The sequence below is a fragment of the Schistocerca gregaria genome, chromosome 4, assembly GCF_023897955.1.
Source record: "Schistocerca gregaria isolate iqSchGreg1 chromosome 4, iqSchGreg1.2, whole genome shotgun sequence".
NCBI lineage: Eukaryota > Metazoa > Arthropoda > Insecta > Orthoptera > Acrididae > Schistocerca > Schistocerca gregaria.
The window spans coordinates 375,479,176-375,506,233 of record NC_064923.1 but is presented as its reverse complement, the minus strand read 5'-3'; the positions used below and the strand labels follow the sequence as shown (position 1 = coordinate 375,506,233).

At 40.5% G+C, this 27,058-nt stretch overlaps 1 protein-coding gene and 1 non-coding gene across 3 annotated transcripts in view; one reads left to right on the top strand and one right to left on the bottom strand.

Annotated features, from left to right (window-relative positions):
• Positions 1–27,058, top strand: part of LOC126266694 (neural cell adhesion molecule 2) — a 571,136-nt gene that overhangs the window by 84,355 nt on the left and 459,723 nt on the right. For both annotated transcript variants that reach the window (XM_049971131.1, XM_049971132.1), the window contains exon 2: positions 19,951–20,159. In XM_049971131.1, coding sequence (XP_049827088.1) covers positions 19,951–20,159 — 209 coding nt within the window. The remainder of the gene's footprint in view (positions 1–19,950; positions 20,160–27,058) is intronic.
• On the bottom strand, positions 17,332–17,406 carry Trnas-cga (transfer RNA serine (anticodon CGA)). The gene has a single exon. It is a non-coding gene; the product is annotated as a tRNA-Ser (tRNA).

The window sequence follows — 27,058 nt, the reverse complement described above, 5'->3', positions numbered from 1 at the left end:
TTAATAACAATCTCCAAGTTGCTTCAATGTATTTAGTGTTGTGTAGAACTCGAGTTATTACAAATGCTGCACAAAACCCAGCCTCCCTGTCGATTCATTGTGAGTGCGAGACATCGGCTGGTCAAATTGTTGTTGTCAAGTCTTCGATGGAAACACTCGAAAAACGAATACCTGGTATTCAAATGGCTCCAGTATGCAGGTATCGATATATCTATCTATACATGAAATGCATATGGGGCCTGAAGATGGCATTACAGAGATACCGAAACTGATTTCCTAAATAAAGTAACTACTCAAAATGCACAGATGTTTGGGCATTTTCCTTGGTAACCATGACGTCATTTCTAATAACAACAAAAAGTGTAGAAAATGGCGGAAATTGCTTACGATGGTCTTTAGTTCGTATTACTAGTATTAATTCTAAACTCAGTCACTAGACTGAAGACTGACCAAAAAACATCGTGTGTTCCTAGGTAGAAGATTCCCCCTAACGATTAACACAAAATATGGAAAACTCAAGTCACACTGAAGTGACAACGTTCCCACCATCTTACTGTAATTATTGTTTATTTTTCACTTTTGGTCAGTTTCGTCTGTTATGCAATTTTTAAGCGGCGATTGGAGTGTATGAACACAGTCCATGAGCGGATTCCGCCACCAGCACGCAGCGGGCGAACAAATCCTACAAGTTTCTATAAACACTGTTTCTGCCAATACTTAACTTTTTTGTACAAGTTGTAGAGTTGACCCCTTGTCGTAACTTCATGTTCTGTACATTATTATTTTTATACGTTATGTTCAAATGGTTCAAATGGCTCTGAGCACTATGGGACTTAACATCTGAGGTTATCAGTCCCCTAGAACTTACAACTACTTAAACATAACTAACACAAGGACAACATGCACATCTATGGCCGAGGCAGGATTCGAATCTGCGACCGTAGATGTTCTCGCGGTTCCAGACTGAACCGCTCGGCCATAGCGGCTGGCATACGTTATGTGATCAATAGTATCCGAACACCTGTTAGTGCACATTAATATGGTGTGTGTCCGCCCTTCGCTGTTATGGCGGTTTGAACTCTGCTGGGAACACTTTCAGCAGGGTGTCTGAACGTCTGTGGGGGAATGCAGCCCATAATTCCTCAAGAGCCGAAGCCAGAGAAGATAGTGTTGGATGCCGTAATGTCAGCGAAGTCGACGTTGTAACTCTTCCCGAAGGTGTTCTTCGGCATCAGGGCGGTACTATGCCCCGGCTAGTCCGTGTTATTCTCCACAACCATTGCCTCACAGACGCTGTTTTATGAGTGGGTGCATTATCGTGCTGGTGCATAGGATCATTGTCTTCAACATGCTTCTCTACTGTGTGCAGTACACAATGCTGTAACATGTATTATACTTTTCCACTGTTAGAGATGTCTGAAACACTATAAGAGGAACACGCACTACCTACGAATACATAGCCCCATACCGTTACAGAAAGTCCACATTTCACTGTAAGCACAACACAGAATGGCAGGTAACGTTGTCCAGGTATTTTCCAAACCCATACGTTTCCTTCGGATTGCCACTTGATCCATCGTTCCATATCACTCGTTTAGAGTCATCCACTGTCCTGTGACGCTGCTCTTTACACCACCTCGATCATCAGAAATGTGTATCCTACGAGGTGGTGCTTGACCATTGTAACGCAATCTTTCTGCTTCACAGCGCACACTCAATCCGGTAGCTGGACTGATGATAGAACTTCGGAATGCTCGTCGGTTCCTATTAGAGAGTACATGAGGTCCGCAAGGTCTTGCTTCAGCAGTGGTTGTTCCTTCGTGTTTCCGCTTCACAATCACATTACCAAAAGTCGACTTGGACAGCTTAAGAAATGTCCCTGATGGATTACTTACTCAGATAACATCTAATGTCTAGACCACTTCCGAAATAGCTGAGCTGGCCACGGTAGCCGAGCGGTTCTAGGCGCTTCAGTCCGTAACCGCGCGATTGCTACGGTCGCAGGTTCGAATCCTGCCTCGGGCATGGATGTGTGTGATGTCCTTAGGTTAGTCAGGTTTAAGTAGTTCTAAGTTCTAGGGGACTGATGACCTCAGATGTTAAGTCCCATAGTGCTCAGCTCCATTTGAAATAACTGAGCTGTCCTGACCGAGGGATTGACCTGTTGCTGCTTCTGTACTGACAACACAATACTCTCCAGCTCCCCTTTATATAGGCGGGTCAATTCTACATTACGTGGGAATGTCCGGATTCCTCTGATTTGACAGTGTCTGCTAGTGACTGCACTACTTAGGCCTGTGAATCACAGCTTGTAAATGGCATACCAGCCGAAATCGGATGGCGGTGGATAATAAATAATACGGTCGATGTTGCCGTCTCATCAATTTTGTCGTGTATTTGCCCGAAGGAAAGTAAGTCACAGTGGTTGGAGACTTGAGCGTAGTTCCTTCGCAGTACAACCATTAAACCATTTAACTTGATCATCTCTGTAAATGAGGGAATAAAATATCACAACGCCAACGGTCGAAGCATGACGCAGATATAGAACGTTTGCTTTTAAGTAGTTCCGAAACTGATGAACGTCGACAACGTTCTCAATGCTCGCCGAGATGCCAGTCCTAATACAGTGTTGCATTTCAGATCTTACAGTTTAATACTGGAAAGGAAGTGTGGAACTGACTCGCGTCATCCTAGATGGCATATTCCTGTCAAAATCAAACACGTTTTAAAAATATCAATTAGGCTGACATTACATTAAATATCATTGATCTCGTTTTTACAAAACTGCGCAGCAAATTGGAATGCAGACCATTCACATACACAGTTTTGTGGATGAAACGTAAGTACTCGTAAATTATGCTCTTCGCACAGCCCATTTTTCTTCACCAGTAGATATTACAACCGTTTACTTCCCTTCCAGCAACCGTCTAGTCGCCTCAAAAGCCGCGGAAACATGTGACATACGCAACCTCAACACCATTTCATTCAAATGGGTAATGCTGAGATTATAAAAATTAAGAGGACTGATATGAAATGATTAACTACGCCGTAGAATTGTTAAGGATATGAACTCATTTAAAACTCCATGTAGAAATAGAATGGTAGCACTTTTTGGGAAGTAACAGCGTAACTTCCACGGTGCTATACTGAGCTTCAGGGAGCAAATATAGTAGGAAAGATATAGATTGGAATACACAAAACTAACAAATTAATGCTGTTGGATGAACTGCTACAGAACGAGCTAAACTGGCCAATGAGATATTCTTAAGCACACAAAGGAACATAAGTTGTTGACAGTAACGAATAGTGTCTGTAAGTTAAAAAGAAAATATGCAATTTAGAACCGCACTTGCCATTTTTCATAAACTTCTTGGGAGTAGCAGGGTACTTGTTGTCCTGTGTGGCACTCTGGGTACGGTGTGCTTTTATTAAAATATTTCAGTACATGAGCAATCCGAAAACTGAACGGCCAGAATGTGTTTCATATTTCCAGTCCTGTATTTAATTGAATTCGTTTCGTGCGCAAAACGGTACGTATCCTGCGAGGTTTAACTGGAATTTAATTTCAGCGTTCAACGCGGAACGAGATGTATTTTAACTGCAACACAGATTTGTTAATTGGTTTTTATGTTTGTGCATTTACTTCCACAGCCATTACCCACGACCGTTCGTCGGGATAATCAGATACATGCCGTGTGACATCACGCGCGAAATAACATAATACTTGGTCCTATAACATTTAGTGACTTTCTGGCTCATAAGTTACTTTTTCGCACGTTTTTAATGAAAGTTCTGAGAAACCACTCTGTAGATAACTCTCCAGGAACGTTGGTGCGCAGCTAAAATATAATTTAAGGCCCTCCGCGGTTTTATCGTTCTCCATAAATTTCCAAGGAAAGTTGTTAATTTGTCGCGTCAGCCATCTGATTTAGTACTTTCCGCGGGACGAAAAAGAGTTTCAGTAAAAATAAGAAGTGAAACGCACAGAAGGAACAATATGCGATGGCGTTGTGAAAGAATGGTGTCCCATGTGATGAATATGCATATGGAGCAGTTTTTGCACATTCTAGATGAGGATTTTGTAATGTTTGTTACAGTGAGCACGTAATTATTCAATTTTTTCACCAGATGTACTACTTTGTTTAAAGTCAACAGCCTAAATATGTTAAATGATATTGCGAACACGTTTAAAATATAACTGCATCCTCACAAGTTACTTCTTGAGCTAAATATGGCAGATATATCAGACAATATTGTTTATTTCCTTTCTAACAATCCAATGCAACTGAACAAAATGAGGCGGCGGCAAAGATAGAATCCGGAAACTGTCTGGTATCCGAAAGAAAAGTGTATGCTCTATTTAGAGGCCATTTCAATGATTAATTCATTGTATCTGGTGTCCTGCTGATTGAAAATGTAAGTGGTGCGCATGTTGCACTTCGTGTTCCATGGAGCTGTAAATTATTTAGGACAAGTGAGGAAGACAAAAAAAGAAACGCATACTTGCCAGATTCTGTTACCAAGAGAGGAACCGTCGTATATGCGTCTTAGTTACAACGAAAAATATGAAGTTTCTGTTTTGTAAGAACTGTAAAAAATAGGAAATAGGACTAACTGGAGCTGTAAGATCTATGTGTTTATATGATTGTCTATTATTTAATCGATATTGCACATGACCTCAAATCCTACATTCTTTCTGCGGTGAAGTCTGCACCACAATGCGCTTTAGCGATACATGAGATCGAGTGAAAACGGAATATTTAAGTTCACGTAATAAAGACAAGCATCCAAATTCAGTTTCAGTTTTGAATACGTTTTCCCATTGATGGTAGCTGACAAAGAACCTTTTTTTCTGAAACAACTGTAAGCATCATTTTCGATTTCTCAACTGTTGTATTCATTCTGATGAACAGAAGTTTATGATGCTCAAAGTCTGTTTCAATATGAGCCGTAGTATGGTCAGTTATTAGTCATTTTACAGGTCCCATCTCCACCATACATTAAAATTTCTTCGGTTGCCAGATACAACATGTTGGTTTTCTGTCAATTTCCTCACGTAATATACACGTTCATTCGTAAACTTATTATCACTTGCGTATTAAAAAATAGGAGTTATGTGTCATAATCAGACGAAGGAATAAGCTATCTTTGGAACTGGAAACAGCGCACTGGATCATTGTATCGGGAAAGCTATCTGGTTAAAAACGACATTTGTATTGAGTAAAAAACAACAGTTTTTTTGTAAAATATTCATTGTTTTGAAATTTTGTGTTACTATAGAAAACGAGAAAATGATCACTGCTGTTTTAATAACAACGTCGTCAGTTATAAATATCCAAAAAACACATGACACAGGAATCTGTACAGCGTTTCTGAGACAATATTGCTTCTCATTTTGGGATTGAAGCTCTTCGTGTTTGCTTCTAAATTAATTTTTCTTTTTTTCTCTTACCCAGAAATTTCTTCTCTTACCCTGAAGTTTCAGTATTGTCAGTGGTTTTTTATTTACTTTCAATTGTTAAACAACAGGAAAACTGCTCTTTTCTATTTGTACACATATAAACACCAGTTGTTAAGAAAGTATTTACAAATTTGAAAAACATACAAGTTTTTTTATGTACACCTCGTTACTACATGCTCTGGTTTTTCAGATAGTTTTATGTTTTGCAGTTCAGTTGTTTTCTGTCACAGCTGTCATCTGTAACTATATAATCTAAGGTGGCAAAAGTAATGGGATAGCGACATCCACCTATAGATGGGCGTGGTATCGCGTACGTAAGGTAAAAAAACGCAGTGGATTGGCGGAGTTGTCATTTGTGCTCATGTGACTCAAGTGGAAAGGTTCCTGACGTGGTTATGTCCGCAAGAGGGAATTAATTGGCTTTGAGTCCGGGATGGTGGTTGCAGCTAGACGCCAGTGACGTTCCATTTCACAAATTGGTAATTCAGTTTTGCTAGATCCACATTGTTGAGAGTGTGACGAGGATACCAAATTTCAGGCATTACCTTCCACCACTGACAACGCACTGGCCGACAGCCTTCACGTAACGATCGACAGCAGCGTCGTTTGCATAGAGTTGTCAGTGCTGAGACACAAGCAACACTGCGTGAAATAATCGCAATAATCAATGTGGGACGTGCGACGAACGTATCTGTTAGGACAGTGCGGCGAAATTCTGCGTTAATGTTTTTGTATGTCAAAGCTTCTGATTGGAGGCTTGAGGGACTTCGGCCGTTCACTTATGTTATGAAATGAAACACTTGCAACCGTTCTTAGGATGTTAATTATTTTATGGCTCCAATTTTTGGTGCTTCAGTGTACCATGTTCAGACCTTCCCTGAACCACCGAAACTGGTAGCCATATAATAAATAACCGGTAAAGACAGATGTAGGAGTTCCATTTTATTAAAATGGCGTTAATGGACTACGGCAGCAGACGACCGACGCGAGTGCCTTTGCTATCAACACGACATCGCTTGCAGCGCCCCTCCTGGGCTCGTGACCTCATCGGTTGAACTTGGAAAACCGTGGCCTAATCAGATGAGTCTCGGTTTCAGTTGGTAATATATGATGGTAGTGTTCGAGTGTGGCGCAGTCCCCACGAAGCCATGGACCCAACTTGTCAATAAGCACTGTGCAGCCTCTTGGTGCCTCAAAAATGGTATGTTTAAATGGAATGGACTGAGTCCTCTGGTCCAACTGAACCTATCAGTGACTGGATATGGTTACGTTTGGCTACTTAGAAGCCATTTGTAGCCCTTCATCTACTTCATGTTCCTAAACAGTGATGAGTTTTTAGGATGACAGTGCCCCATGTCATTTGCCCTCAGGTGTTCGTAATTGATTTGGGGAACTTTCAGGGCAATTCGAGTGAATCATTTGGGTACCCAGATCGCCCGATGAATTCCATCGAACATTTATGGTACATAATCGAGAGGTCAGTTCGTGTACAAAGGCCTACACCGGCAACATTTCCGCAATTATGGACGGCTATAGGGGCAGCAGGTCTCAGTATTTCCAATGCGCACTTTCAACAGCTTGAGCCCGTGCTATTTCGAAATGCTGCACTAAGCAGGACAAAAGAGTTTGACACAATATTAAGATGAATGTCATGACTTTTGTCACCTCAGTGTAGAACCTAGTATAGAAAAAGTTATTTACCTCGAAATTTTACGACTAGGATTGTTGTGGTTAGACCAGACATAATTAATAATGTGGAAGATTGTGTGTATTTGTGTGTGTCTGTGTGGATTTGTGTCTGTATATGCAATATGTTCCTCTTTTTTCTTCACTGCGATAACTTTTCACGGCCACATTTTACAAACTACTAAAACCAATTGGCAAACAGTTCAACAGTTGAATGTGTTCTGCGTGGAGGTTTTGAACGTTGGTGAGGTCTACCTGATGCGGTGTATGCATGCGTGTGTGTGTGCGTCGGTGCGTGTGCGTGTGTTTTTTGGGTTGTTGTTATCTGATAGTTCTTTGAAGGCAGAGAACAGTGTGTGTATTCACTTATTAATTTAATTTTTGAACTATGGCTTTCAGTATTTAGTAGTTTTCCTCAGTTATTAGTTTCCTTTTGAAGGGGAGAGGGGAGTCTGTTGCTGCAGTTCAGAATTTTGAAGTCGGTGTCCGTTGGTCTGTTTTTCATGTCAATAAGATGTTCAGTGAAAGTAGAATGACAGTCGTTACGTTTCGATGCTGTTCTGTGTTCTGTGTATCTAGTATTAAAGCTTTTGCTTGTCTGTCCAATTAACTGTACTCATTGCCACTCCTGACCAGTAACTACCTATTTCGAAATTATAAACACAGCACAATGTAGATCACGTATTTTAGTCGGTGTGCAGATTGATTCCTCGATGACGTTAGAAACTTTCTGGTATGATGGCAGGGATAAGCATATCAAGACTGTAAGATAGAAGGGTAGACAACTTTCCACTGCAAAGTCTTTGGTTTTCGTACTTTTGGAGGAAGTAACATGGACCGAAATTAAACGAATTCCAGAAAACATGGGCTCTAGAATGTACACGTACGAGCTATTGACACATGTTCGATAGAGGAAAAGTGTTTCACAGCAGCAAAGATGAACAAGTGTACATAGCCTTTAGAGCCTATGCGTATTGGACATTATTTCCTTGTTTGGTCCATACTAAAACTCGAAAACTGCTTACTCTGCAATCTCAACAGCAACAGCGATACATGAATACGGAGATTACTAAGAGAGCAACGGAGAAAAACATGGAAGGTATTATTGGGCGAAACGTAGTTACCGTCTGTCAGCTGAATCTATGTAACCTTAAAACTGGATTACATGTTATTACGGAATGTTTCATCCTCTATTAATTTTTACCAACATCTCCCTAACTACAAACTCCATCTCCCGAAAAACTCAATATTATATCAATTCGAGAGAGATCTGTAAAAGTGCTTCATCCGCTTTTTTCTCTATTTGTGTGGGTTGATTAAAGTAGCGCATCAGTGACTCGAAGAATAACGCCTGCGAAGGTCAGACAGTTTACCTGTATTACAGTTTATTGCTTTATTCTACACATTAATATCAGTCGTAGTTATCATTCCCTGGTCAACGTGAAACTTCCGTACTTTTACTTAGTGTAAGGAAAGCTGTAAGTGGCAAAACCTTTCGCTAGCCATTTGAAAGAAAGTACTTTTAAATTCGGATTGCAGCATCCTCCTTGTATCTTGATCTAGAATCACCATTGAAACCCTACCTCTGAACACGAACATTGAATATGTAAATTACTTTTAATGTGTTTGTAAATATAATTTGAATACCTAGAAGGGTAGGCGGTAATATGCAGGATGACTCGCTCATAAAACAATCAAAAAACAGTTTCTAAACGTTGCGTACTGAAAAATTACCTGTTAGAAAATGAATCTACTACATTGAAATGAAAATCTTCGAAATGAAAACTGTTTCTAATTCAACGTTAGAAAATTCGTGTAGGCCCTACAACTGTTTCTCACCTTTGCAACAGGTAACTCAACTCTACTCTGTTCGCATACTACGAAAATAAGAAGTTCTGTAATCCATGGACCTGAAAAAATATCGCTGAGCGCCATATTCCTTTTCTTCTTTTATTTCACGTTGCTCTCTCAAATTACACTCCTCTTACCTTTTTTTTAAGAAAGAGATGCAGCTCACTACCCTTGCAGTTGCGCAATGCATTATAGTGTATATTTAACGGGGTTGGTTTCTTTTATCAGTGAGGATTTCGGTCAGTTATATATTTGTAAGTGACTGAAAGGCATATTCTGAAATTATCCTTTTAATAGGAGGGTTGGGACTTAAATAGTGGCAACTACTTATTCACACCCGATAAAAAAGAGTTACGTGTTGGCACCTGTTACTGTCCTTCAAAGTAGCCACCAGTGTTGTGTAGAACCCTTTGCCAGGGATATGGAAGGTGTAGTATACCGTTAGCAGAGCCTCTTCTGTTGATGGGGTGAATGGAGCGGTCTACTGCCGGTCGAATCTCTGGATAAAGATAATTACAATATTGAACACATGACTGATAATTCACTCTGGATACCAACACGTAACTATTGTTAAACACCATACAATAATTACAATAATTAATCGGCTAGCGCTTGCAGCAAATAATACTTGATGCAATTTCCCTTTGTTCCAAATAAGCGCCTTTACATAAATCGTTCTTAAAAATAATCTCTCTCCCTCCCTCTCTTTCTCTTCTTCCCTCTCTCTACTACTGACTTAATTGCTGGTTTGAGCGCTACTTAATAATGCAACCTCTCTTAGCTAAAGAATACATATCATCCATGTGTTCAGACATGCAAAGATGCATGTAGTGGCAAACATACCAAACACATGACATATCTGACGATATACACACCTTTCACGCGTTCTAAGGCCACAAAGAACAGGGAATCCCAGCTAATGGTTTTCATTTTGAATGTTCCTCGAAGCTTTCCCTGAACCCTGGCCTTTTCTATCGTGTTGAACTTAACAGTCCTTGTTACGTAATTTTATTGCTATTTACCAGAAATAGTGAAAAGCTCATTGTAAAACATTCTGACTTTACTTGAGTAGAAGATGTTATGGACGCAGAGATGCAGCATCTGCTGTTTCAGAACTATACGGATACACGTAATATTTCGGTCGCTCTCACAATGCCACATTTAGTCTTTTAGTTCATGGCAGCGGAAATAGGCATCCGCGACCTAGTGCAGATCCGCTAAAAGGGGCGCCGATTTCAACATTTGCTTTTAGTAATGAACGCATCCTACCGTCCGGGGTTTAGCGTAATGGACGCCGCGCGGCCTCATTTCCATAGAGAGCGCCGGTTCTATAGCGCCGGATTCCGAGGTGTGCGCTAGAAGCGGTGTGTGATCCTGCGGAACCACCCGACCTTTCAGAGCGCTGCAACTATCACTGCAGAGCAGGTCAGCGTCTTTAAGAGGTCGAACACTTATACTCTCAAGTAGCTGCCACTTTGCTACTGAATGAACGTAGGTTTCATGACGTTCCTCTACATCTCTCTCAGAATACATGATCCACGCAGTGAAATAAGGGTTATCTTTTAGTTGTGTCTCAGTTGCCTGTAAGGAACTCTTATGGTAGTCTTTCCTGCTAACATACTGACGTAGCGCCTACATATACTACCCAGATTACACTGATATATCGGATCAATAGTTGAACGGTAGTGCCAGTAATTTATTTTCTAATTACTGTGCATTGCTCGTACCAGAGCCACAAATTTCATCTGCATCTACATCAACAATATATTCCCGAAGCCGACTAATGGTGTTTGTCTAAGGGTACTTTTTGTATCCCTAAATGAGCCGTCCAACCCTGTTCCACTCGCGGAAGAATCATAATCAGTAAGCCTCTGTATTGGCTCAAATTTCTCGAATTTTCTCCTTGTAGTCATTAGGCAAGAGGTATGTGAGGCGAAGTAATACAATGAAGAGCCAACTGGTACACTTGCCTAATACGGTGTAGGACGCCTGAGAGCCCGCAGAACTACCGTAACGCGACGTGGCATGGAATCGACTAACGTCCCATGTAGTGCTGGAGGGAATTCACACCATGAATCCTGCAGGTCTGTCGATAAATCCGTAAGGCTACAAGGGGGTGGAGATCTCTTCTGAGCAGCACGTTGCAAAGCATTCTAGATATTCTCAAGCGGAAGTATTTAAACTCAGAAGAGTGTTATTGGAGCCAATCTTTAGCAATTCTGGACTTGTGGGGTGTCGTATTGTCCTGCTGGAATTTCCCAAGTCCGTCGGAATTCACAATGGACATGAATGGATGGAGGTGATCAGACAGGGTGCTAATGCACGTGCCATCTGTCAGGGTCGTATCTAGACGTACCAGGGGACTCATATCACTCGAGCTGCACACGCCCCACGCCGTTACAGAACCTGTACCTGCTTGAAGAGTCCCCTGCTAAAAAGCAGGGACCACAGATTCACACGGTTGTCTCCATACCTGTACACGTCCATCCGATCTATACGATTTGAAACGAGACTCTCCAAACAGGCAACATGCTTTCAGCCATCAACAGTCCAATATCGCTGTTGATGGGCTCTGGCGAGGGGTAAAGCTTTGTGTCGTGCAGTTATCAAGGGTACGTGAGTGGGCCTTCGGCTCCGAAAGCCAATATCGATGATGTTTCACTGAATGGTACGACGCTGCACTTGTTGATGGCCCAGCATTGCAATGTGCAGAAATTTGCAGAAGGGTTGCACTTCTGTCACACTGAACGATTCTCTTCAGTCCTACTTGGTCCCGTTATTGCAGGTTCTTTTTCCGCCGCAAAGATGTCGCAGGTTTGATGCATTACCGGATTCCCGATATTCACGGTACACTCGTACCGGAAAATCCTCACTTCATCGCTGTTTCAGAGATGCTGTGTCTCATCGCTCGTGCGCCGACTATAACACCACGTTCGAACTCAGTTAAATATTGATAACTTGCCATTGTAGCAGCCGTAGCCGATCGAACAACTGTGCCAGACACCTGTTTTCTTACATAGGCATTGCCAGCCCCAGCGCCGTATTCTGCCTGTTAATATATTTCTGTATTTCAATACGCATGTCTACAAAAGTTTCTTTGGCACTACAGTGTATGTTATCCCACTCTTCCCAGAAATTACTCTCTCGTAATTTCAGAGTTCACACCAGCCCCTCAGCTGCTCACCGCTCAGAGACTAAGTCCTGCGGTACCATACATCGTGAAAGTTTCTAAGTCGTTTCACTTCCTAGCTATCTAAAAGCCGACGGTCCGCTTTCGCATATCCACCAGCACTGTCCCTCTGCCCAACTCTGGCCGCTTCTCCCATGTGCCGAACATCGTCGCTCAACTGAGTATTGTAGTTCCCTTCCCTGAAACCGTCCATATAACTGGCTACAGCTTATTCTACATTATTTTACAATTTAACATATTTAAATAATCAAAAATTAACCTTTTTCTCGTCCTAAATAAAGTAATAGTAATACCCATTACATACTAAACATTAAATTCTTTTACATAAAACCAGTACAATTTCATTTTTAACTTTGAATGTCATAGCCAGTAGCCTTGCACCAATATGCTTTCTGATAAATAAATACAGAAGAAAAGTAACTATTATGCACTAAATTTTGCAACAAATATTCGGTTACCTAATGACTGAATAAGGTGTCATGCTGTCATCGTTCAATGTGTTTCAAGTGGAGAAAATGATGATCTGATGATTAACTGAAAAAACTGATAATTTAAATTTACTATATCTTTTAAACAAATGAAGTTACCGATTTAATATTTACGGCAGTTTTCATTTTAATGATCTGCTTTTATATGAAATGTCGATCGTTAAGATCGACCAATGCGTTTAGATTTTAGCATTCAGGTCTTTGTTACAGAACTTGTTAATTTCACTTTAACAGTAAAACCTAAACTATTACAGATATTATCAGTATTCCAGTTTTATTGGGATATTATCAATATTTGTGTTTTATTGGGATCATCATGAAAACCTATGGAAGATAGTAGATTAAAATTACTGTGGCCTCTTTCCCTGAATTACTACAGAATTAAATAGTTTTCATAAATGTTTCCTTTTATGGCCAATCTTAGTTCCGCCATATTTAACACTGATACGTCTCCATCGGCACAAAAAGCTCCTATGGGGTTTCCTTACGCTGTAGGTTCTCGTCTATCACACTCACACACTACAGCGCTTAGGCCTGATCAGCCTGGCCTCATCAGCAATATAGACGCCTGTGAATTCCCCCTTCTCGTGGGGAGTCTGTGCCCTTTATGACACACGGTCCTGGACGACAGGATTCGTTTCACAATTCCTGAAAGGCTGACTCTTTCGGCCATATACTTAAATGAGAGCGAAATGCTCACAAACGCCGCACTTGTAACTTCTGCCAGTGGATTTCGCTTAGTATCTCATTAACGCTCTCATTCTGCGATGAAATGTGCCACTCTTCGTTGGATCTTCCCTACCTCATCTATCAGTCCTACCTGGCAGGGATCCCAGACAGATGAACAGTACTCAAGAATCGATCGAACAAGCGATTTATAAGCCACATTTCCTTAAGATTCATCCTAACAATGTGAATGCGGGATGTGCTTTTCCCACTATTTTTTTAATGTGGTCATTCCACATAAGGTCGCTCTGGATAGTTAACTACTATACATTTTACGGTAGCTACTGTTACCAGTGGTTTGCATCCGTAGTTCAGCTGTACAGTAGTGAATTTCCTTTGCTGTGTGGGTACATTATGATACATTTATTTACGTTCACTCAACTGCTAGAGGCTGCATCATTCATCAATTGTCTGGAGGTCATTGAGTCTTCTGGCGCTGCTGCTTTGTTGTAGACAGACGTACCATTTGCGAATAGCCTTAAAGAGCATCCGACGCTATCCACTAAATCATTTATGTATCTAGAACACAGTAACGATCATATCACACTTCCTTGGGGAACTCCGGAAATTAATTTTACATCTATCGAATTTTTTCTGTTAAGAGTCACCTATTGGGTTCTACCAGCAAGAATATCTTGAATCCAGTCGCCAATCTGCTCCAATACTAGATAACTTCGTAATTTTTTTCGCTAAACGGTACTGCGGGATGGTGTCAAAGCCTTCGTGTAATTAAGGAGCACGGCATTAATCTTTGCAGTGGTCTATGGTGCTGTGAATCTCATGGAGGAACAGAGTGAGCTGCGTTTCGCAGGATCTCTGTTTGCGGAATCCCTGTTGATTTTTATAGAAGAGATTTTCATTCTGCAAAAACATCATAAGGCTTCAAAATAAAACATGCTCCATAATTCTACAACAGACTGAAGTCATAGTTACAGCTCTATAATTTTGTACATCTGTCATACGGCTCTGCTTAAAAACAGGAATAAACTGCGCTTTCTATCCAGTCGCTACATACCCTTCTTTGCTAGAGCGATCTACGATAAATTACTGCCATAAGGGGAGCAAGCTCCTTCGTATAATCTTCGTAGAATCTTATAGGTACCTCACCTGGTCCTGACGCCTTTCCACTGTTAAGCGATTGTAGTTGATTTTGTATTCCGCGACCGGCTATCTCAGTATCTGCCATTTAGACGTTGGTACGACGATTGAAAGGAGGGGCCGTGTTACGGTCTTCTGCGGTGAAACGATTTCGGAAGACCGAATTCAGTATTTCGGTCTACTCTCTGTTATCTTCAGTTTCGGTGCCATTTCTTCCCATTTACTGATTTTACATACCACGAAAAACTTCTTACGCTTTTCCAAAGCCAGTGAACGCTTCTCTCATTGCTCTCCTTACCCTCATTTTTTGCTTCGTTCGGATTCTGTTCATCAGCTAGGTTTTTATTGATCTTGAATCTTGGATGAAGTCTCATCGTTTATTTAACAGTTGTCTAATGCGGCTATTAAATCATGTTGGGTCTTTCCCATCTCTTAAGAGCTTACTCGGAACATACTTGTCAGGGACATATTGCACGAAGTTTTTGAATTTTTTTCCATTTGTTTTCTACATTTTCGTCCTTATCACTGAATATCTGATGCTGACTGCTCACATACTCTGAAATTTGTGTCCTGCCGCTCTTGTTAAGCAAATTTAATCGATTGTCAGTAAGTAGTGAATCAAAATCTCCATTAGTAACACATCAAAACAGAAACCGCTCCACTTTGTAGCAGTGCACAGAAGCACTGAGTAACGAGTAGTGGATTTGTCTAACATAGGGGTAGTCAATCCTTTTTAACCTCCACCCCTCCTCCCCCACTCCACTTTCATATCTGTGTTAGTAGGAAATTTTCTAATCGCCCACCGGTTCTACAGTAATGATGCTTTTATAAGTAGGGATGTAATTTTACTTTATAAAATTTGTAAAGCAGAGATACAGCTCGATTAATCATATAGTAAGAATTGATTACAACTATTCTATTTCAATTTTATGAATACCTGTTCAGAATGCTTCTAAATCACTATCGCCTACCACCCACCATGAAAGTTGGAGCGCTACCACTGATATAAAGAATATTTTAATTTGCCCTAAACTTATACTCACACTTTTGGAAAAATATCCGTTCGAAAGGCACGGATGCCTTGAAGGTGCTGTTACTCTGCTCATACTCAACTGCCGGATACAAAAGCATATTTAGAGACTTTTACTTAATATCCCTACTAGAAGAGGTCAAGTGCCAAGATCACATTCATTGATGAGCTGCTCGCCATTGCAATCGAAATTTTGTGACACGTCAACAACATAATAACGGAAACGCAACCAATTATTTGGTCTCTTCACTGCCCAAACCAACCAATTAACAACCAGTCAACCACACCGTGTTGGTCACCACTTGGCACGTTACGATGACAATTTTGCACATTACTTGCACATGTAATCTCACGAGAACCAAGAGGTTTTCTGACCCTAGAAACCGACATCTGTACTAACGAAGACGCTTCGCAAGCCACACAACACGCCCTTACAGCGACGGCTACAGGAGGCAGTTGAACGTTACACTGACGGCCTTACGCTTACTGGACCCGTGATGAAGCGCACTTTTCCCCTTATCACACCCGATAAGAATCCGATGCACAGGAGCAGTATTCAAGTGTCGATCAATTGACGGGTTAGTAAGCTATTTTCTTAGAGCGTGGACTTCGGATCCTGACAGTTCTTCTAACAGGTCTGTGTCTGACATTGCCTCTTTTACGATTAATTTTACTTGTATGTGTTCGTCCTCCGTAAATAGCTCCATACGTAAAAGCATAGGCATGCTCCCAGATGAGTCGGAGGGTATCCAGTGATGTTTCAGCAATCAAACTATAGCGTTTTGTTCAGCCTATTTATGGACAATACTTCAAATTTGTCATGCTTACGGTAACTGCCAATTTTTTCACCAGATTTTGATCCCCTGCCTGTCTTTCTACATCTAACTTCCGACTTTACCACCTAACTCTTACCCTAAGTCTCTTCTTATATAACGAAAACAGTAACATTGCTCTTTAACGTAGAACGACGAAAAAATTTTAATTATTTCGGATTAAAAAAAAAAACAGATTTAGTGCCGTAGAGAGTACGAACTGGAGCAGAGAGTGGTAAACTTGTTACAACATAATCCATAAAATAATAAAATATTCTTGAATAGAAAGAAATATTCGAATCTGCTTTTGATAAAAGATTGCACAGGCATTTTGCGCGATAAAACTGTTGACAATTTGGCCAAGGAATGTGCAGTACTCAGAGCTTACCATGTTACCCATTTCATTCAAATACTTCTTAAGTAAGTTAAAAATTGAAGTCAGGTTCTCGTGGACAGGGGATTTGGAAATGTCAACCGTTAATAAGTGAGAGTGTTTTTGGTAAGTTCAACCCCACATACATATGTTCCCCTGGATTAATAACATGTCAGTACATCGTACAGTTATTTCTAAAATCACTCGCATTAAATACAATCAGGACAAGTTCCGTGCTTATTTGCGTAGCTGAAGAGAAAGAAATGCAGACACATGTGATTGCAAGACATTTATCTTTGTTTGTTGCTACATAGAGGATATTATCTTCCAGAAATGGCGAAACATAAGGTACCATTCCCCACAAGCATTCCTGGTTTTCTAATAAAGAATGGTAAAGCAATTCATAGACGCCTGCGAAGATTTAGTTTAGTTCGTAACTATAAAATCTAGCCACAGACCTCTAGAGAAGGTGCAATCTCCGCTTTTAGTAGTTCATTATAAAACTGCTGGTATCTCAAAGATATGTGACTTCAAAAACTTGTCTGTAAACAGAATGAGATTTTCACTCTGCAGCGGAGTGTGCGCTGATATGAAACTTCCTGGCAGATTAAAACTGTGTGCCCGACCGAGACTCGAACTCGGGACCTTTGCCTTTCGCGGGCAAGTGCTCTACCAACTGAGCTACCGAAACACGACTCACGCCCGGTACTCACAGCTTTACTTCTGCCAGTATCCGTCTCCTACCTTCCAAACTTTACAGAAGCTCTTCTGCGAACCTTGCAGAACTAGCACTCCTGAAAGAAAGGATACTGTGGAGACATGGCTTAGCCACAGCCTGGGGGATGTTTCCAGAATGAGATTTTCACTCTGCAGCGGAGTGTGCGCTGATATGAAACTTCCTGGCAGATTTGTCTGTAAACATTTTTTGAACATAGACGTTGAATTCTTATTTCTCTGTTAAGAAATTAATGGGGTTTTTCTTTATTAATGATAGTAAATAAATATAGTATAATTACTGAGTTAATATATTCACTTGTAGATTCTTTTATTGTTGAGAGCTATATAGTGTAACTGTTTGTGGATAAACAGGGTAGTCACACCGGAGGTCAAATAAAAAAAGTAAAATGTTAAATGAAAAGCCGAGTCATTTATAAATATTGTAAACAGTAATGGTTCAACAGCACATGGAAGACACCCGCATTTTATGCTGAACCTGTGTTTAAGAGAATTTCTCGCTAACAATCTGAAAACAGTCTGACTTCTAAAGTTTGACTAAAGTCTCAGCTCTAGAATCGGCGTAGCTACCCTCGTTTTAAACGTGAACTGATATATGAAAATTACTCTTGAGGAATGTGATGTTAATTAATTTGAAGATGCAAATCTGAAATGCATTTGACTATCTGTAAATTAGATTGCAAAAAAAAAAAAAATGATTCACAAGAACATTCACAATGAGTAACTGTTACGTAATTTGTATGTGCCCTGTTACAGAAAAGCGTATGTTGAACTCACATGAAATTTCACTAATATTCTGTCGAAAACGTTCTTTTAGGCCCTACAACAAATTCTTATCTTGCAACTTGTAACTTGCTTCTGCTCTATCTGCACTGTAAATGATGATTTAAAATAAATCACTGTGCTGCAGTCTATCTGCTTATTGTTATTTCTATTACGTTGTTGTTTCAGCAAATTAGTTTCTTAGTTCTCTTTTCCAAATCCTTAATTATTGTTCAGGCAAAAGTGCAGGGCGTGATAACTCAAATATGAGCAAACAAGTTTGTTTGAACAGTGGCGCTATGCTTTCTGAAATATTTGTAACCGACAGGAGGAAATACTTTGAAATTGATTGCTTTTAATGGCACAAAAGTAAATTCTAACTAATATGAATAATCAGCATTCCCTGTCACAAAAAGTTGTTTACTAGGGTTCGTAATGTAGTACCATTTAATTAATCCAAATGGGAGAGGGCTATTTAGAGCACTGAATATAAGACTCATAGTTCTTCCTGACCCTGACTTAGATACCCTTCCACACAATGAAATCTTCGCACGGTAATAATTACTGAACTCGCGCTTGAGGCTAACAAATTCTTAATAAGCTACCTTTTTCTGAGGTGTTCTCTTTTCAAACAGTCATCTTAACAATTGTCGTTCATCCTCAGGTTACATATCATGGAATATCTCAAACAGAAATCTTTGTGCTGTACCTCCAGTGTCGAAGCTTGATCCAACACCCTCTCTCCACGACTCCACAACTACTGCGCAACGCTGCGATTCGACTCGACTTTCGTCTGATTGCTTGCCCGCTTTTTTTCTTAATAATACAACCTCTGGGAACCAGAGACTGTGTGTCGCCCACGGGTTCAGCTTGCTAATATGTTTGAAGTAATAGTATTCCTTTAATAGCTCTCAGCAAAAGAGACGCTCAGTAGCTCGGTACGGGCTTTTGTTGAAGTTTGTAGAACATACCTTCGCCGAGGGGTCAGGCAATATATTACTCCCTGCTACGTGTCTCGCGAAGAGACCATGAGGATAAAATCAGAGAGATTGGAGCCCACGCAGAGGCATACCGACAATCTTTCTTTCCACGGACAAGAACTGGAATAGAAGGGAGAACCGATAGAGGTACTCAAAGTACCCTCTGCCAGACACCGTCAGGTGGCTTGTGGAGTATTGATGTAGATGTAGATGTAGATTTTCATTTAATTTACATTCAAAGGGGCACCAAGAGGTAATGCACAAAAATCTGATTTAATTTAATTTCATTTAATGTATAAATCTTCTACAGTCCCTTGGGGCATAAATGAAATTACTGTTAGATTCATCTCCGTTAAAAATAAAAGGAGTCTCTTAAATTAAACGTTGCAAGGCCGAGGTTAAGTGCCATCAGGTGATCGTCTGACGTAGTACAGGTCATCCTGCCTGCCCCATTGCATACCAGGACCAATAACTGTGAGACCCTTTCTCTTTCATTCAGTAGACGTGGAAGTCTTACACATCTGAACTGTAACCGTCGTACAACGGAAACGATACGATTACGTATTCACACCCCTCTACGTCGTACAACGGAAACGATACGATTACGTATTCACTCCCCTCTGTAAGTCATATAAGTTTGTAACGCGAGTTGCCCACCACTCTGCCTGCTTGCACCTAGTCCTTCTGCAGTTGCTTTAGTGATGTCAGTGAACTCGTCCAGGTGCTCTGGAATTCAGCGCCACTTTGCTTGCCCACAGCTTCGACGTGCGCGGCCGCGAGTACGGGCAGGCAAAGACGTGGTCGGCGCCGCGTGCGTTCGGCTCGCGGGCCTTCTTCCGCACGGCGACGACGCCGGCGCAGCTGCTCGTCGACGACCTGGCGCTCTCCGACGAGGGCGTCTACCGCTGCCGCGTCGACTTCCGCGACTCGCCGACGAGGAACCTCAAGATCAACCTCACCGTCATCAGTGAGTCTCACTTCCTCTCCTGCTTCTCGCCATGCTCGCCTTATACATCACTGGAACACTGCCCTTGCTGTTATTCGTTAACCCCTTAATAAACCAACTAGATGACAAACCCGGCGCTACCTGGGTATTCATTTTGCCAATCTTCTACAAGACTTAAAAACGAATATGAGCTATGTTTGTAGTGGTCATCGAAAACATTACATTTCTATATACTCGTGAGAACATCTTTGAAATTGTGAAACAAAATGAAATGGCTCTGAGCACTATGGGACTTAACATCTGTGGTCATCAGTCCCCTAGAACTTATAACTACTTAAACCTAACCTAAGGACATCACAGACATCCCTGCCCGAGGCAGGATTCGAACCTGCGACTGTGGCAATCGCGCGGTTCCGGACTGAGCGCCTAGAACCGCTAGACCACCGCGGCTGGCATTGTGAAACAGTTTACTCATGATGAGATCTGTAGTGATTACTTAGGAGAAGAAGAACTTCTTAGGCGAGACCGCTACAAAAATCTCTAGCCGGCCGGTGTGGCCGAGCGGTTCCAAGCGCTACAGTCTGGAACCGCGCCACCGCTACGGTCGCATGTTCGAATACTGCCTCGGGCATGGATGTGTGATGTCCTTAGGTTAGTTACATTTCAGTAGTTCTCGGTTCTAGGGAACTGATGACCTCAGATGTTTAGTCGCATAGTGCTCAGAGCCATTTTGAACCAAAATCTCTACTGTAGATGACCGTTTTCAGTAAAGCTAATGTACCATCCTCAGATCTTCACAAAGGATATTACAAACATCTTGTGTCATATGCACACGAAATCTTTCCATTGCATTTCCAGGTGCATAAACGTGAAATGAGTGATGCCTTGGCGCATCAAAATTAAAATTTCTATCTATATCACAATCCACCAAAACATAACACGTCTATCCTACCAGGGAGCCACTAGAGTGTCAATATCCAATGCATGAGGCTAACAGATCACAAGCACAACAGGTGTCGCTGCAGTACATTGATTTCATCAGTAAAAGTCAAATACGTGATTTAAAAATAACCATGATTTGAAATATACATATATTACTGTATTAATGCAATGCAGTGAATGAGCTTTCGTAGGTTTGTGGGTCAGGTTTGCGTTTTGGTTTCTCATGTTCAGTGTTATTTACACATTCGTCCATGTAATATATCTAAGATGCGGACTGTGATTAATTTTGATGGTTTTCTGTTGTTATCCTACGTAGTATTCATAGCATGATATAGGCTGTCACAGCATCCAATGTTTTTGGTGTACTAAAGATGCTGCGTTGCACCATATTGGTGTAATTTTCAGACTGGTTGTCCTAGCTTCAGATATCCGGTTGAACAACGCTGTATTCTGATTTTAATAAATTACTATAAAGATCTTTTCAGCATACAGCCTAAGTTCTGTTTCTCATAATAATAAGTTTAAAAAGAATAGTTATTCTTTCATAACTATTCTTGTCGCTTTCTTAGCAATATTGTCGAAAGAAGGTACTTGCCGTTTTGTAATGATAAAACGCAAGTATCGTAAGAATGGTGTGTAGGGTTTCGTAGCAGTATTCTGTCATGAAGAAATGCCCAGAAATATTTTATAAACATTTGAGAATTTTTTTCTATATGCGTATTTGGAATCAAGGTTGTTTGCCTTTTATTAATAGAATATATATACTGCAGCGACGCCTGTTGTGCTTGTGGTCAGTTCGCTTCATGCATTGGCTATTGAAAATCTAGTGGCGCCCTGGTATGCATCAAGTTTTATGTTATGAGAAAGACATTTTCGTGGCTTGTGATGTACCAGTAATTTTAATTTTTTCATGGCAACGTATCGTTCATTTCATATTTATGTACCTAGTAATCCAATGGAAACATTTTGTGTGTAACTGGCACAAGATGTTTGTAATAACCTTTATGTGGACCTGAAGACGATAACTTAGTTTTAACGAAACCGATTAGCTACGATAAAGCTTGTTACAGCGATTTCTACTAAAAATTCATTTCCTTCTAAGTAAAGAAATATTCATAATATACAAATGGATAATTAAGGAACATGATCCCATACATTTTCTGTAAGCTGGGCGTAGCTGCTTCGCATGTCTACAACGCTGTTTTGCAGCGTCTCAGTCACAAAGCCTCTTCCTAGCTCTATAGGCGGCTATCGTTTTCGCCTACAGCCGTTTGCACTTCACAATTGAAATCTGTCGAAAGCGCTGCCAGACGTCAGGGATCTCCTTGAGTTGACTCATCTGTAGGAATGTCTTTGAAGTAAAGAATAAATTAAAACTTTATGCATGATGTGGAATTTTTCACGTGCCTCAGTATTTACGACATTATATTTCTTGAACGGTGTGTTGTACAGAGATATAGTTGTGTAGGTACATTCAGCGGCATGTATCGATACTCCCAGCGAAATATGTTGCGAACAGCATTCGTAGCAAAAAAGTGATAAATTTAGATGCTATGCATGATGCTGCGTTTTACACGCATTTCAGTCGTTATAATTACATCTCTACTGATCTGTATTTCATAAAATGATATAATTTTGCCGGTACAATCAGTGGAATATCTGAACACTGTTTGTGTAATGACATGCGAATAGATTTACAAAAGCAGAAGTAATAAATTTTAAATTCAGGCCCATTGCTGCAGTTTTCCACGCATCTCAGTATTTAAGACGTCATACCTCCTGAACTGTGACATAATTTTGTCGGCGCACTTAGCCTTTCATGGCTGCTACTAAGCTGAAATGTCTAGTTAAGACAGTTCCCATGAAATTTAAGAAGCTTGAAAGACGTTGACGTGAGCGAGAGTACGTTCAAGACCAAGATAACCAAACCCAGTACTCTCGCATTACTGATTGTATTGCACCAATACTAATTCTGTGTACCACAAGAAATATTTTGTGTAACCAGTGCTGAACGACATAACATTTGAATCCTTCTAACTAAGAATATCACGAAGTGCTCTCTTTAGTCTTATTCTGTTCCACTGGACGCTTCAATGCTAAGTGGACATACCCATAGCATCGCCTTCTGGCTAGCTTTCCCCCTACTTCATTTGTGATTGACAATGTAACTCGCACTGTCATGCACTCTTAGAAAATCACAAAAATACGTAGTCTCTCCTAAGAGTCGCCGGGAGAATTTTCTCTGGTGTTTCAGCAGGTAATTGCAGATTTGTTTTTGCTAAATGTTGCTGGAGTCATCCAAAAACAAAAACTGCTCTTCACATGCTTCATGTGACGCGCAGGGTCAACACAAAGCGTCAGTTTGTTTCCGGTTACAAACAAAATGATTTTTTAAATCGGAATTATACGCGCGAGTTGGACAGAGTGGTCTCAAGTTAGTCTACTACGATATTCGTTTTATCGATATGTGGAAGCAGGAACAGTAAAACACGTAGAATAATGAGATAGCACCGCTCTGTCCATCCAGAAGCACTACTCAGTCGCTGCTGGAATACTGGATCGTTCTTCGTGTTTCAGTAGCGCTGTTAATACACTTTGTTAAAATGGATATCGCACTAGACTCATCAGCGACCACTCTGTCAAATGGACAAGTAAATTTCAAAATTGTTTTGTTTGTAATGGTAAAACTGGGCATCGCATGACATATCTCGCGAAGAGACCATAAGGATAAAATCAGAGAGATTAGACCCCACGCAGAGGCATACCGACAGTCTTTCTTTCCACGAACAATACGAGATTTTTGTATCTTCATATTGCCCAGCTAGGATCCTTGTTGTTTGACCATCTAAAATTTCGTCATCTTACATGAGATGAACTTAAGTCTGCTTAAGACACTGACGTTAGTTTACACTCACAAACAGCAGCGCCCTTACATTTGTGTTACCTGCATCTTGTACGTGCTTTATATGTCAATATTATGAAAAGAAACGTTGACACTCACCATATAGCGGATATGCTGAGTCGCACATAGGGACAGTAAAAAGACTGTCACAAGTACAGCTTTTGGCCAGTAAGCCTTCATCAAACAGACACATACACAATCACGTAAATGATACTCACACATACAGTCTTTTTAGTGAGCCTATCAGCGACTCAACATTTCTGGTATATGGTGAGTAGGTGAGTAGCAACTTTCCTTTCCATAATATTGTTGCAACTCTGGATTTTCCATTGTGTCCTTTATATTTCCCCTCATGCAAAACCTCATCAACCTACATCTCATTGTTCTGTGGGAGTATGGTGATATTTTCAGTACTAGCAATGCTTTCCAGAACAAGTAATTGTATGTAAGCAAAGTAGATGCATTTAACTACCGTTGTCGATTTCTTTTACTATAGGGAACATCCTTGTGGATAAGAACAGTGGTTATGGTTACATCAGTTACGGTGTGAACAAGGTGCGAGTAAATCACTGAGAATTACGAATGTAAACCGGTACATCGATGATTTGTAATACATAAGAAATGAAAACATTTGATGCGTATGAAAACTCAAAATTTGTGATGAATTGAGTTATGGTAACATCAAAAGGACACTTCTAGCGTTGATTGATGAACGTTTTTCCGAATAAAATCTGATGTTGAAAATGGCTAGTGAGTCCATGTTGTATACTTGGTGCTGTACATCGCGGCAACGCTATACCTTTCATTTCGTTCTTGCTAAGCAAAGGTGTATTATTTCTAAATATATTTAGAAAGCAATTACTTCTGAAATAAGATAATTATTTAACCCTCACACAAATCTTATAATAGGGTATAATTGGCAGTTCTAACAGCGACATAGTTTTATGCTCATAATGAAATGGTGTGTAACTAAATTCTGTTCGTTCCTTGTTTTAAAGGAATGAAGTATACAGTTATTTAGTCTTTATCAGATTCTACATAATACAAGGATGTAGCCATAATGTGCTAAAGATGACATTAAAAAGACAAATGTTTTTCATTTATTCTGAAAATTTCCATAAAGAACGGTAAAACATTTTATTACAAAATGACCTTGGACTTTTCACCAAGTGGAGATATGATCACGTTATTTAAGAGTGATATATGTTGCCAAACCACTAAAAAACAGTCGTGCTCCAATCTCCCTTCGTCCTCCAAGGTCATTTTAGACTCTCATTCTTTCAGTCTGGATCCGAGCAGAGGAAGTGATCACGAACGGACGAGAGCAAATTTTGTTTGGACACGGTGATTTTTATCGACAGGGCTTTTGGAATAAAGAGCTCTCTATTCTAAAAGAGCTAAAACAACTTTTGTTGGCGAAAATGCAATGGATACGAATTAATCAACTTAACACTTCCACAAATTTCTCATTTAAGCAGGTATCTCTTACTGCTTGCATTGTAAGAACGATCGTTTTCTGTATTAATGAATGTCCCGGCAGACAAATGCATGAGTCTATGTGAGGAAAATTTTGGCCATTATCTATTTATCCAATGGATTTTAATGTTGGGAGTCTCCAAAGAGATGCTCAGCTCGCCTTCGATGCAGCTGTCTTCAGTTAAGCAGTGGAATGGCATCTTTAAGGGAATTGGAATCTGTCAGGAATTGGCTGTGGCCTATAGTAACGGGTCAGCCCCAGCATTGCCTGAATCGAAAATGGGAAACCACAGAAACCGATGATGCCAGCGGTTGGATTCAAATCATCACGCCTCCCTAATTCGAAGATAGTCAGTCCAAGGGCTCAGCACGCAAAATCTATCAAGCCAATGGAGAATTTGGAAAATCTAGCCTTTGTAAATAGTTTTAAAATAAAATAAAATGCACAACAACGAAACATTGAATTCTGGCGTTGCATGTTTTCCCCTTGTGCACGTTTAGTCTTCTGATAGTGCATGAATGCAAGCATATTTTAAGACTACGTTCAGTTATCTACATCTACGTGATTACTCTGCTGTTCACAATAAAGTACCTGCCAGAGGGTTCAGTGAACCACCTTCAAGGTGTGTCTCAACCGTTACACTCTCGAACGGTGCGCGGGAAAACCCAGCACTCAAATTTTTCTGTGCGAGCCCTGATTTCTCTTATTTGATCGAGATGATCATTTCTCACTATGTAGGTGTGTGCCCACAGAATGTTTTCGCAAGCGGAGGAGAAAACTGGCGATTGGAATTTCATGCGAAGAACTCGTCGCAACAAAAAACGTGTTTGTTTTAATGATTGCCACTCCAATTCAAGTATCATGTCTGTGGCACTATCTCCCCTATTTCGAGAACGAGCTGCCCTTCTTTGTACTTTTTCGATATCATCCATAAGTCCCGTCTGGTGCGGATCCCACACCCCACAGAAATACTCCAGACTAGGGCGGACAAGCGAGGTGTAAGCAGTCTCTTTAGCAGACATGTTGCACCTTTTAAGTGTTCTGCCAATGAAGTGCAGTCTTTGGCTGCTCTAACCACAACATTATCTATGTGATCATTCCAATTTAAGGTATTTGCAATTGTAATCCCTAAGCATATAGTTGAGTTTACAGGCTTCAGATTTTTTGACTTATCGCGTAATCAAAAATTTAGCGGATTTCTTTTAGTACTCATGCGCATAACTTCACACTTTTCTTTATTCATGGTCAACTGCCACTTTTCGCATCATACAGATATCTTATCTAAATCATTTTGTAATTAGTTTGGGTCATCTACTGACATTACAAGATGGTAAATGAGAGCATCATTGGCAAAAACCTAAGACGGCTACTCAGATTGTCTCCTGTATCGTTAATATAGATCGGAAACAATAGGGGGCCTATAACAATGCCTTGGGGAACGCCGGATATTATTTCTGTTTTACTCGATGACTTTTCATCTATTACTATAAACTATGACCTTTGTGACAGTAAATCACTTATCCTGTCGCACAACTGAGGCTATATTCCATAGGCACGCAGTTTCGTTAGGAGACGGTTGTGAGGAACGGTGTCGAAAGT